We start from the raw sequence: 13,991 nt of genomic DNA on the forward strand, positions 1-13,991 counted from the left end.
AAATTCTTTGTATTGGACTTTTTGAATTTTAATCCTTTTATCTTTTAGGCTTATGATCCAGACCCTGCCCTTGCACATGATATTCTTTTAAATATTATATATTAACGTATTAACTTTTAAAATACTATGCTGTCGTGTGCATATAAGAGAACCGCATAATTGATATACCTTTTTGCACTTTTCATAAATTATACACGCATAGGAGATACTCTAGTCCCATCCAATCTTCACGCATACGAAAGAATAGCCAACCTAAAAATTCTTACCTGCCGGTGTCTTTTGGTATATTCTGTTGATCCACAATTCCCATAGAATAAATGTGGAGAAATGACATCAGATAAGATAGGGATGTAAGAAAAAATTTGCTTAGATTTTAATTTGCTTTCTTATTAGAGGTAACAGTTCCTCTATGCCCCCATCAAAAAAAAAAACAGTTCCACTATGCACTATTTTTTTCCCTTGGTACGGATCAGGTAAGCACAATTGATTTTTGTCTTTCTTCATTTCCTCCCCGTTTCATCTTCCAGCCAAAATATCCAAAATATAGGTAACTTGTCCATTTGTTCAGAGCTAGAGCCTTCGCGCTGTACCTTCAATTTCAGGAAGATAAAACAGTCGAGTACGACAACACCGACCAATACAAAACCTTATGGGAATTGTGAAAATGAACGAGTAAAGTTGAATAGAATTAATCTAAAATTAACTTATTTTTAGTTACTTTTATTCTATTTTTTCTCCTTTTTCCCTCCATCTAAACTAGCCCTTAGTCTTTAATATCATGGAATCAATTATGAATCTCTAATGTTGGCCACATGTAATTTTTTTTCATTATATTTCATCTAAAATCAATATTTTATATATTTTATGTTATTTCTTTGATTAACAAGGTATTTTTAATTATTCCTACTAATGTTATATTTAGTTTTTCCCTATCTACTTTTGTTTTCTTAACTTCAATCAACTCACTTTTTTTATTATTGGTACATTAATTGCTATCACTGAACATGACCAAACCATTTCAACCGAATTTTCCACATCTTTTCATCAATAGAGATTTGGGCTACATCGATCTTTAAGAGGATTTTGCCATTTTTGATAATATCTTTTTTTGTATTTTCACTTAAAAATCTTAACATTATTATTTCAACTCCACTCGTTTTATAAATGTGTTGTTTTTTAATAGCCTAACATTTGGTATTGTAAGGACCCTCCACTTGTGAACAGTTAAGGAAAGCCCAGCAAGCCCAACACAATATATTTGTTAAAGAGTAGATCTTACAAGAAAGAACGTTTCATCAAATCAAATATGGGCCTCAATTGAAGGAGATTAAATCAATAAGAAAAATACAATATGGTAATGACACTCCTTAGTCAAGTCCAAGGATAAGTGGTTCTTGTATATACTCAAGTTTTTTTCTAAGTACAAGGTATTCTCTCTCAGTTTTGTTTGTTTTTCCAGTGATTACTTGCCTTGTTTCTCATGGGGGCCTTTTCTTTATATAGTCCTACTCTTTTTCAATCCCAACCTTCCACCTGTAGATTGTATAAGTAATCTCTTGGATGCTTGTTCCATCAGAGACATCCTGGAAACTTTGTGTGTAACTGTAAGGCTAGATATTACTATTCAGGTGTCATTTTCACATAAATGTTGCCAGCTGGTTAGGTGCAGAATATTTAATGTGATGATAGCAGTCTTCTTCTTAGATATTTTTTAGTTCATTATTGACTATTTTCTCCAAAGCTCATCCTCAAAAGTATGGTTACCTCTTGCACAATATTCTCTAGGTGGCCGAGTTTCGACCCTCTACAACGCCTCTCGAGGAAGTTTGGCTTCTCAAGAGATACCACTTGTTCGTAGTTATTTGTCATTGTCCTTGGCCCATTAACCCACATGCTTATCTTACTATTTGATGGGCTCCTTGGCATCCTTGGGCACGGCCCACGCCCCAATACTCCTACTTGGTTCTTTTATCCCCACGAGTACCATAGAGCTTAACTAGTTGTATATCAATCTTATAACATTTGTCTTTTTTAATTAATTGGTTTTTTTTATTATCATACAAAACTCATGCACTTTTCCTCTTCATCCACCACGCTCTTATCCTATGATTCATATATTTTTCAATCTCTCTATCTTTATAAATTATTAATAAAATATATCAAAAGTTATCACATTTTAATCATTCTTGACCATCAAATCTTATCGCCTCTTCGTGTGTTTACAAGTATTTTTCTTTATGCTTCATAGTTGTTATGTATTTGATTTTTTATTTTAAATTTTAATTACTAATTTTTTTATAAAAAAAAAGTATGACACGATGTGGCTATAGCAAAAAGGGAAACATTCAGTTTAAAACAAAGGATTTATAGTTTTTTGTTTTTGAAAAAAAAAATGTAGATAAAGGGGTTTTATAAGATTCTTGATTTTCTCATTTAGTTCTATCATTAATAGTAAAAAGGTGAAAATTATTATGTTTATAACAACTGAAATTTTATATTAATTTAGTAAAGAGATTACATTATGTAAAGATATGTAACACTCATATTTTACTCTTTTAATCCTAATATATCATATCATCTTATTACATATTTAAAAATAAGCATAACCATACCCAATCAATTCAAATACCCATATATAAATCTAACCAAATTAGAAATTTATTGAGATGTTACCAGTTGTGGTAGAATGTATTGAATTTTAAGTAAAATGTTGATGTAGCAATCTTTTATTAGATGGTGTAAAATATGGAGACATCCTTACCAAATTCGGACTTATTTGTTGAACTTTTTTTTTTTTTTTTTTTTGTTGAGAAGGAAGCCTGAAATTTTATTGTCTTAATGAAAGTTTGGCTAAATCACCTTGGTACAAGGAAATTAAAGGTGGTGGAACATCCTCTATCCACACTACATAGTCATCGACATTAATAGCATGCCGGGCTAAACTATGGGCAAGTTTATTACCTTCTCTCTTAGTATGAGAGTAAAGTAATTTAGTATAGGTGCCTGACTGGCTAAGAGCATCAAGGATGAGGGGCCTCACTGATGCTAAGTTACGCCCTTCATTCTTTAAGGCTTGCATGACAGCTTGACAATCACCCTCCAACACAGCTTCACTTATTCCAACCTCTTGTCCAAACACCAAGGCACGGTGTGCTGCTATTGCCTCTATCTCCATAGCATCATAGGCTTGTGGCAGAACTTGTGATAATGACGCTATCATCTGCCCTCTGCAGTCCCAAATAGCCACACCCACTCCACTCTTATTCTCTGACTAAAACACAGCTCCATCGAAATTCAGTTTGAAGATGCCCCTTGGTGGTGGTTTCCATGTTGCCTTGGGTTGTGGACGAGCAAACGTTGGTTGTGAAAGAATGGAAATAAACTCATTTAGTTTTTCCAATGCCACTTGTGCTATCTGATTTGTTCTATAGCTTGGCGAATTGTGTCGAATCTGATTGCGTTGGTGCCATATTGTCCAAGCAGTCATCGCAAAGATTTCAGGCTGACCATGGTTGTCAAGGATCCATGAGAGTAATTCATGGAAATCTGCAAAACTAGTCCTGTTTCGCTGACCCTAAGCTGTCAACCTTGGCCAAACTTGATCCAATTCTGTACACGACCATAATGCACGTAGATCCGTTTCTTCCTCAACCGAGCACCGATCACACAGCGTGGGAATGGGGATGGAGCGTCGTCTCTAATTAACTTTGGTTGGAATGGAATCTTTACAAGCCCTCCATACAAAATTCTTTATTTTATTTGGAACCTTCAGCATCCAAACCTTTTTCTAGAAGCTTGTATCGGATTGTACATCATTTGGAGGGGGACCATCATGTAATTCCTTGAGAAAATGATACCCAGATTTGCAGGTGTAGTTCCCATGCTGAGTGAATGGCTAGTACATCTCATCTGCACAAGCCACTCGAGCCGAAGGAATTCTTTTTACCAAGGCAACTTCATTTGGGGCCAATAAACCATCAATGACACTTGAATTCCAAGACCGTGTATCAGCATCTATCAACAAGTCCACTATTGCATTTTCCATAGACTCAAGGGGTGAGGAAATTCGGGTTGGATGTTTGATTGGCAGCCACTAGTGCTGCCAAATCTTAACCGAGCAGCCATCACCTTTTCTCCATCTTACACCTTTCTCAATCACATCCCTACCATAGAGAATACTCTTCCACGCATATGATCCTCCACTTGATTCCTTAGCTTCCATGAGAGAGCAATTTGGAAAGAATCTGGCCTTGAAAACACTGTAGAAGAGTGAATTTTTCTCATGTAATAATCTCCATGCTTGCTTAGCCAAAAGTGAGTCATCGTAAAGGGCTAAATCACGAAAGCCCAATCCCCCAACCATCTTGGATTTTGTCATATCATCCCACTTGAGCCAATGTATTTTTCGTGAGTCTCCACGTTGCTCCCACCAAAACCTTCTTATCAAAACTTCGATCTCATTACACAACCCAATGGGTAGTTTGAAGCACCCTATTGCATAGGTAGGTATTGCTTGAATTACCGACTTTATCAAAACCTCCCTTCCCGCTTGTGATAAGAGTTTTCCTTCCCACCCTTGCAACTTCCTCCACACCCTTTCTTTTATGTAATTGAAGCTGGCCTTTTTACATCTCCCAATCAAAGAAGGGAGACCCAAATACTTCTCATAATTATGCTTCTCTTGGACCCCCAAAATGTTTTTAATATTTTGCCTTGATCCTTCATCAACTGAACCACTAAAAAAGAGTGCAGTCTATTCCCTATTCACTTTCTGACCAGATACACTCTCATATTTGGAAAGGATATCCATAACCTTGTCACACTCCCCAGGGGTTGCTCTACAAAACAAAAGACTATCATCTGCAAAAAATAGGTGAGTGAGTTTAGGTCCTCGTCTATAAAGTGCAAAGCCACTAATATCACCATTATTTGCAGCTTGTTTGATAAGACCATGTAACCCCTCCATGCAAAGAAGGAATAGGAAAGGGGAGAGGGGGTCCCCTTGTCTAATACCTCTTAACGGAGTAATAAGCCCTTTAGGTTCACCATTGACTAACACTGAGTAAGTCACAGTTTTTACACAAGTCATAATCAGACCCACCTATCTTTCATTAAAGCCCATCCTCATCATCAGTTTCTCCAAAAAATTCCATTTAACTCGATCATAAGCTTTGCTCATGTCTAGTTTCAAGGCCATGTAACCAGAGGATCCAACTTTATAATTTTTCATACAATGTAATGTTTCAAAAGCAATCAAAATATTATTTGTTGTAAAACGGTCTTTGACAAAGGCAGATTGGTGTTCAGTGATTATTGAAGGGAGCAATTTTTTTAATCTGTTGCCTAAGACTTTGGAAAATAATTTGTAAAGGACATTACACAGGCTAATGGGGCAATAATCTGTCACGTATTTTGGGCTTTTTTTCTTGGGAATAAGTGTGATGTGGGTGTGGTTTAAAGGATGAGGTAAAGTACCTGAGTTCAGCCAAGCTAGCACAGATTGTGTTATATCACCTTCCACCATTGGCCAATAGTGCTGAAAGAACAAAGGAGGCATTCCATCAGGCCCAGGAGCTTTCAAAGGTCCCATTTGTTTCAAGGCATCAGCAACTTCAGAGGCATTAAATTGTTCATTTAATTGGCTGTTCATACTTGCTGTAATAATGGTTGCAATGTTCTCCACATCCTCCATCCAAACATTGGCCGAATCATATATACCAAGCAAGCTATTTTTCCTGAAACGATGAGATGCCCGTGTGTGAAAATACTTGGTGTTGCCATCCCCCTTACTCAACCATTGAATCCGAGCCCTTTGCTTCCACATTCTTGTTTCTTGGTCCAACAAAGTGTTTATCTTCCCCTTCAAGGTCTTTACCCGAGTATTATCTCCACTTATAATAGCCAATTCTTCCTCCTCCCTTAATTGTTTTTTCTTTTTATTCAGCTCCCTTTTGACATTGCCAAAAATGTTATGGTTCCACCATGTCAAATCTTTCTCACATTGCTTTACCTTGTTGATCACAGCTCTATCCAAATCATTATCAACACATGAATACCATGTTGCCTCCACAACTTCCCCACACCTGCTATCAGAGAGCCACATTTCTTCAAAACGAAATTTTTTTTTTCTGAGAAGGCAGATCAATACCTGATGGATTTATTAGTAATGGACAATGATCAGATGACAAACAAGGAAGGTGATGGATTTGAGTTCTTGGAAATCTCAAGAACCATGAGTTTGTGGCTAAACCTCGATCAAGCCGCTCCCAAATAGATTGGCCATTTGTAAAATACTTGCTCCATGTAAATCTTGGAGCGATGAACCCCAGGTCCATGAACCACACTCATCAATGGTATTTCTAAACAATTGCATCTGATTATGATTCCTTGGTGCTCCACCAATTTTCTCATCTTGCCTAGTAATCTCATTAGAGTCACCCGCACAAAGCCATAGGATAGTAGGGTATGTATTCAAAGCACTGAGCTTCGACCATGCCTTATGCCGCCTCCATGTTACTGGTTCTCCATAAAAGCCAGTGAAACATCAAGCTTGTTCTGTATGTCTATCGATAAAGGCATCAATGAAGTATTTGGAGGAGTCAACTAGAGTTAAATTTATTGAATCCTTCCACAAAAGCACCAAACCGCCCCCTTGAGTCTCACTTGATACTGACCACCTATTATTGAAATCAAATTCCGTAGTGCAATATCGAGCTTAGCATCATCTGTCCATGTTTCGGCTAAGAACATAACAGAAGGATTTTTTGCCCGGATGTAATCTCCAAGCTCTCGAATTGTTCGTGGGTTCCCAAGCTCATGACAATTCCACACTAAAAGACTCATTGTGACTGGCAGGGCTGATGCTCAGCCTCTACCACTTCAGATTTTGCAACTTCATCTCCAACAGCAACCCCACATTTTTTGTTGGGTAAACCATTAGGGATCTCTGTACCATCAATGGATCTCTTTTTTGATTGTCCTTCCACGGGTATGGAAGATTCTACCTCAGTGCATAGCCTGTTGCCAACCCTTTTCCAAGTTGCTTGCTTCCGTACTTGCTTCTCTTCCCAAACTTTTTTGGTCGTATCTTCATTCTGCCCTGCCTTCCTTTGCTCCTGGTGCGGCGTTGGCTTCTGCATCCCTGCCACCTCAGCATCATTAACTCTTGTTGACTCCGTTACCCCATTAGTTGGCAAGGAGATTTTTTCCTTATCAGGACTATTGATTGCATTAATCCTACGTTTCTGTGCTAGCTGGTTGGTAGATGCCATATTGGGTTTAATTGTCCGTGCCAATAATGCCTCATTATTCTCCTTTATTTTTGCCAAAAACGTCTCCTCCTATATTTCCTCCACCGAAATAGAAGGTGCAGTAATTGAGTTGGACTCATTGATGATTGGCGTGGATTTTAGCAACACTAACTCCTCAATAATTGTGGGCATTGAAACCGTATCCAGCTAAGTGATTGAGGGCAGAATTGATGAGTGAATAACTTCAGAATTTTTAACTGAAGTAACGTCCATGTGCACCACGTCAGCACTGCTGCCCTCCGCCGAGCTTGCTGTCTTCCTCCCTTCGTTCCCAGTCTCCGCCGTACCACTCCCTGTTGAGCGAGCAGAGTCTCGTTCATAATACCCAGGCACATAGACTACTCCTTTCCCTGCTGCCCGATAAGGTGAGGCCCTAAGAGAAGGTCCAAATTGTTGGTCTGACACCGGTAACATACCCTTGCTCTGGATCCAACGTTCGCAGCTCTTGTCATCATGATTTAATCTGCCGCACCAGTAGCACAGATTCGGCAAACGTTCATACTTGAATGCAACCCATCTTTTTTCCCCACTTTCAAGTGTGACTACCCTCCCACGACATAATGGAACGAACTCGAATGAAGTTACCACCATCCTCATTCACCTCCCCGTAGACTTTTGAACCTCCCCCACTGTCTCACAAATACGTTCTGCCACCTTCTTATTATTCTCTTATCCCATTTTTGTTTTAATAGTTAATTAGGTAGATTAAAGAATAACAATTAAACCATATTGAGAAAAAACAAATATTCTTCATTTTAAAGAATAACTATTACTAAAAAATAGCTATTTATAAAAACACAACTAAACAATTGATGGTTATTTTTGTGTAATAGCTATTTTATTATAGTATTTATTAATGTATACCAAATCTGCTCTAAATATATATACATATAATTTTTCATGGTATTTATTGTGAAGAAGTTATCAGCTGAGGAAGACTAAAAGAAAGGAGTTGTTTTAAATTTGGGAAATAAATAATGAACTGAAGCAAATACAATGAGCTGGGTGATTTGCTTTCATATGACAATATCTGTCAGAATTTAGAAATTAGACGTTAGAAAGGTTTTAAATGTGCAATATAATATTCGTTCATGTGACACCACTTACCATAAATCTATCCTTTCAGTTTCAGTTACAGTGAGTGCCCATCATCATCATCACCAGCCCCCCCATAAAAGATATTCGGAGTAATGCGCAATCAATTACCTACAACTTTCGTCAACCTAATCCTTTTATGGAAAAATGATCTCCCCCACCCTGTCGAATCCCATTTTAATTTATCTGATCCATTTCTATAAAGTACGAGCCTAACTTGACCAAAATACCCTTACTTATTTTCCTACCAAACAAACAACTCCCAAGTCACCAACTACCACAATGTCTATCCACCTTCATTAACCCAAAAAAAAAAAAAAAAACCTCTAATTTTACCAAAAATTCAATTTAAATAATATTTAATTTATTCATTTCAATTTTATAACTTTAACTTTTATTCAATGTAGTACTTTTAAGAGTTGTCTATAGGTCAACTCAAATCAAGTTCAGGCTCTACCCAAACTCGACTTTATTTTAACAGGTGGCAGAACAGAGGGCGAGGGCATATCGCTGATTGATAATTTTAACAGGTCAAATTAAGTTAGTTGTTCCACGATTGGATCAGTTTTGGTCAAAACCTGAGAGAGGTGGTGGTGATCGTGATTTTGACAGAATAAAGGTGAAGATCAAATGAGATCTTGTCGGATCCAATGGAAGTCTCACCAAATCTAGCAAGATCTATCAATGGATTAGCTAAACCTCGCGTAGATCTAGTGGAAAAATCACCAAATTTGGCAAGATCTTGTGAAATCTAAATGAAATTTCACTGGTGTTTGGTTGGGTTTTCAATCGAGTTGGTTCGTTCGAGTGTTGGAGGAGAGAAACTGATACTCAACTTGTCGGAATCAAATTCTAAAGCCACCCACCCACCCACTACCTACCACCATAGCCATTAAATTGGATCGTTTCCAATCGAGTCACTCAAGTGGGTCGGTTTGTCAGATTTCTTGGACAACCCTAGTTCTTTTTTCCACTTTAAATTAATCTTTGGTAGGAAAAAGTTTGGTTCCAAATTGATTTGGAACTATATTACTCCAATTATGATGTGGTGATTGAAAAGACCATTAATTTGTAGTTTTACTTATATAAGTTGAAACTTTCTAAAAAGAAAAAAAATACATAACTTGTTTATATATATATAGTGTGGGGGCCCAAGGACTGAGGATGAAGTTTAAGAATCGTAGTGTGGGGTGACAATGCCACGGGCCACAGGTCCGAGGAGGAGGGTTGCTTAGGGAGGTGTAGAGATGAATCAAAAGTACTCTAAGGCATACAAAGTGGGAACCAAAGGTCAAGGGGGGAAGTTTCTAGTTTGGGGTAGTCTGTGGCCTCTGCATTGAATACCCTGCATCTAGCCTCCTGACCGCATTAAATGGTGGACAATAACTTTGTCAGCTGCATTGATGAAGAAGTGATTTGAATAGTGCAAGTCACAGCTAAGCAGACTCCTTCCACCACCTTCTTCAAATGGAAAAGGGGACAGGTGTCGTAAGAGGAGGTTGGTTATGAAGTAATGGATGGCCAAGATGTGGAGAAAGAGAGAGTATATAAGGAGAAGAAGTTTATCAAATAGTGGGGGGTTGGAAAAAAGAGAGAGAGCATGTAAAAAGATCATAGAGAGAATAGCATGAACAATACTTTTATTTGAGGAACTTTGGCCTCCTCAGGCATACATATGTTAATGTATTGACTTATATATTTTATTAAACATGACCTTCCTCCTTTATTCTGATCCTCGAGCTAAGCCCTCCCTTGTTGTTTGATTCCCTTTCTAACAAATATATTGATTTGGTCCTCAGTTGAACTCTACAAGCTCACTATTCTAAGTGGGCCTAAGGGACAAAATCTTTGGTCCTTACATATAGTATTAAAATCATTGCATAATATTAGGTTTAAAAAAGATAACTTCAAACTAATTTGAAACCAAGCTTTGTCCTTATCATTAAGTATTCCTAAAATAACATTGTTATGAAATTTGATCACAAGCAAAACAATTCTGTTTTATAATGAAACTTAACAACATATTATATTAGGAGGGGCAAAAATACTGAATTGAATTTGAAAGAAATTTATTTGGTTGAAACGAAAATTAGGACTAAATTGAACTTTGGATTAATTAATAACTGTAATTTGTATTTTAGCACATAGAAATAGACAATGATACATTTTAAAAAAGAATGACTTATGATAATTAGGACTAAATTGTGTTTGGAGGAATCTTCTCTTACCTATGATAATTTAAAAAGGTAATGACTATTTATAAAACTAAAATTATATTCGGATGGTGTCTGTGTCTTAAGGGTATACATTAACTCATTTATTTTTGAAAATTGAAAAAACTGTCAAAATCTTTTCAATTTTCAAATTTTTTTTTCAAAATTGATAAATTATTGTGTACCTTAAAGGCATATATTACCAAAATCCCTTGTAAAAAACACTACCCCCAAGACAACCTTCTCAGCCGAGCCGAGCCAAAAGAAAGAGCCAAAGACAAAAGAAAGATTTAAGAGGAAAAAAAGATAAAATAAAAGAAAAGTTTAGGCCGTGATTGACTAAGCATGTGGGCCCCAAATCCACTAAAGCGGACTTGAAGACCAAATTCAAAGCAGTTTAATAAGAATAAAATTAGAAGCCCGACACGAAATCAGAAAACGGAAAAAAAAAAAAAAAAGTCGTGGAAAAAAACAAATAAGGAGGCAAGACGTCCGTGATGGCCTAAGTATTCGATCCCCACGCGCCTTCATCTCTCTCTCTCTCTCTACTTTGTCCCCCTATATAACAATCTTCTTTGCTTTAGCACATCTCACCACCACTTCCTCACATATTATTATTATTCGTGTCTGCCCAATCCAATCTTTTTTTTTTTTTTTTTAATCTTCAATTCTACTTTCTCACAATGTCCACCTTTGTTGAAGACCACAATAACAAGAAGCGGGTACGAGATGGCTCGGTCGAGTCGTCCGAGTTAGACTCACCCGAGGTGAAGCGACTCAGAGAAAACCTTCTTGATTTTCTCGACGACTCGGATCCCAATCCCACGATTCAAGAGCTTGACTCGCTCATGAAGAGTTTCGAGGAAGAGATATCTTCTTCGCCGGTGCCGGTGGTTGACCTCACGTCAGATTCCAGCGAGTCTCAGCCGGATCTTGGGTACCTTTTAGAGGCTTCCGACGACGAGCTTGGCCTTCCACCTTCTTCGAGCGAGGAGGTTAAGAACGTGGTGGAGACTGAGTTGATCCGAGTCTCGTCCGACTCGTCTGGAATCGGCGAGTTTTGGGGGTTTGAGGACCAGATCCCGAGTTTTGATTCGTTCGAGTTGGGAACTGGGGATGGTTATAACAATAGTAACGCGTACGTGGAGTTTAACGGGCTGTTCGAGTATTCCGATGTCTATTTCGATTTGTCAGATTTCTCGGATCCCACGTGGCGGCATGAAACATTGCCGGCACAGTAGAACCAAAAAAAAAAAAAAAAAAAAAATTCAAAGCGAATCGTTTCAGTCCGACGGAATATTATACGATGGAGAAGTTGTAAATTTTTTTTTTTTTTAGATTTTTATTTTGTTTTTCCTTTTTATTTTTTGAATTTTTAAAAAGGAAGCTAAAGGAACATATGTAGGGTTAGGAGATATGGTTCTAAAATGCGTTAATTTGTCAGGAACTGGTTCTCTCATTTCGTGAAATCATGATTCATGAACCACTTGGACGAATCTATTATTCTTGTTCAACTGGGTCTGAGGTGTTCAGTACCTTAGATCTGTAATCAATTTTTTTCTTTTTTTTTTGATAAATGATCTATGATCAAATTGATTCCCCTCCCCCCCCAAAAATAAAGTGAATTGATAACTATATAGTATAATATGGGGAGGTTGATATTATTAAGTTCGAGAAAAAAACAAAGTTGCCAAAAAAAAAAGTTTGGATATTACTTTAATCTGGTGGTACTTCATTCGAAAGAGGGTGTAAAAAAGTGTGATGTTTCAGAAGCTAAAGCCAATTTAACCATAATGACATAATTGCCATGATATATCGTGTATGTATCCATAACCTTTAGATAACTTTTCTGGGTCTAATAATTAGAATTATGGCATCTAATTACTGCAAAATGTAAAGCACAAATTAACATCCCTTGATGATTGGGCCCTAAGTTAACCCTCCAAGTTCAATAAGAAGCTAACCCTCCAAAATGTTATCTTAAAAGAAAAAAAAAAAGTATTGCATTTTTTTTCCCTCATCTCCTACACTAATGTTTTAGTGATAACTGTTTGTTTTACAAAACATATTGTGATTTATAACTGAAAACATGATTTACGTATTTTTAAAACTTGAAATGTGATTATAAATAACGTTTTCAGTTATAAATCATAGGGTAAAATACGTTTAAGATAAAGATAATAATTTTGATGCAGACATCAATTAAATGTCGGAAATGCCCCTTAAAAAATCCCATCAACAATACATTTATTATTTTATTTTATGAATGCCGTGGCACCGTCTGTCAGGCCACCACCATGAACGACAAATGAGGTCCCATGCCGACCAGATTGATTCATTCCCTTTGAGCAAGGCACAGATATGGGCTCCCTCTTGGTTTAAGCTGGCCCAACACATGTTGGTACACCTACTTTCCCATCTTCCTCCACTTTTGCGTCCTTACCTCATTGACGCTTTTCCTTTGTTCTCATAGCCACCACCAAGCTGTCAATCAATGAAGTGTTGCACTGGTCTACCAGATAGATGATGATGTAGGAGACTCTTGCTCTAACTTGCATAGTCATCAAAATACCACTATAAACTCTCATTTTACAGGTTTTGTAGGCGGCCTTTCTTCTTTCTATTTTTGGGCAAATCATTGATGCAGAAGTACGAAAAGAAAATTGAGTAACACTTTAGGGATAATTTTATGTGCCTAAAAATAAAGGGTACGATATTCACTGTAGGCATCTTGTCAATTCTTTTGTCATATTTAGTAGTTTTATTATTTTTTTACACATTTGATGGTTTTATCTTCACATTATGTAGTTGTAAGTGCACAATTGCACCTGGACCCAAAGACAATTACGGGCTTAGGCCCAATGAGCCTTAAATAATAAGATTTGTAGAGTGTGGGCTTTAAACCTATGTTAGAAATGCTGGGATCTTGATAACAGACTTTTATAAGCAATCACAAGTAAATAAAGAACGATAATGACAAATGGGTCTCCTCGGACTCAAGCCGAGGACTATTTCTTTATTATTTCTCTTTCTTCCTTCAAAATTACAAGTTCTTAATTTCTTTCTTAGTTTTCCGATCCCCCTTTTCTTTGGCCTTTACCCCCCTTTTATACTTCATTCCCTGATACTTTTTGAACTGTGACTAGAAGTTTCCACCTCACTGTTCAGGGGTCACCTCTCCATTAATGCAGCCAGGGAGGTAGGTGCAGAGCCTTTAATGCGGAGGTGGCAGCCTTTATTCTTGATATTTTCTTTAATACTGGTGCATCTAGAAGATTCAGGATGTCCCCTTTTAACCACTGGTCTCTCCAGAGTTGTGCTTTGACCTTCATAATGAAACTTTGAATTCTCTAGAACTTTTTCGAGGAGAATC

The 13,991-nt window shown here is 37.2% G+C and overlaps 2 protein-coding genes across 2 annotated transcripts; one reads left to right on the top strand and one right to left on the bottom strand.

The window, feature by feature from the left end:
* Positions 1-2,827: 2,827 nt before the first annotated feature.
* Positions 2,828-4,045, bottom strand: LOC142605897 (uncharacterized). Its single transcript, XM_075777323.1, has 2 exons — positions 3,947-4,045; positions 2,828-3,271 (listed from the first exon to the last, which is right to left on the bottom strand). Exons 1-2 carry the CDS (start codon positions 4,043-4,045, stop codon positions 2,828-2,830), a joined length of 543 nt encoding a protein of 180 aa, XP_075633438.1.
* Positions 4,046-11,128: 7,083 nt separating this feature from the next.
* Positions 11,129-12,132, top strand: LOC142608313 (uncharacterized). Its single transcript, XM_075780065.1, has one exon. It carries the CDS (start codon positions 11,302-11,304, stop codon positions 11,857-11,859), a length of 558 nt encoding a protein of 185 aa, XP_075636180.1. The 5' UTR covers positions 11,129-11,301; the 3' UTR covers positions 11,860-12,132.
* Positions 12,133-13,991: the final 1,859 nt, after the last annotated feature.

Source organism: Castanea sativa, chromosome 8 (genome assembly GCF_040712315.1).
Source record: "Castanea sativa cultivar Marrone di Chiusa Pesio chromosome 8, ASM4071231v1".
In the NCBI taxonomy this organism is placed as follows: domain Eukaryota; kingdom Viridiplantae; phylum Streptophyta; class Magnoliopsida; order Fagales; family Fagaceae; genus Castanea; species Castanea sativa.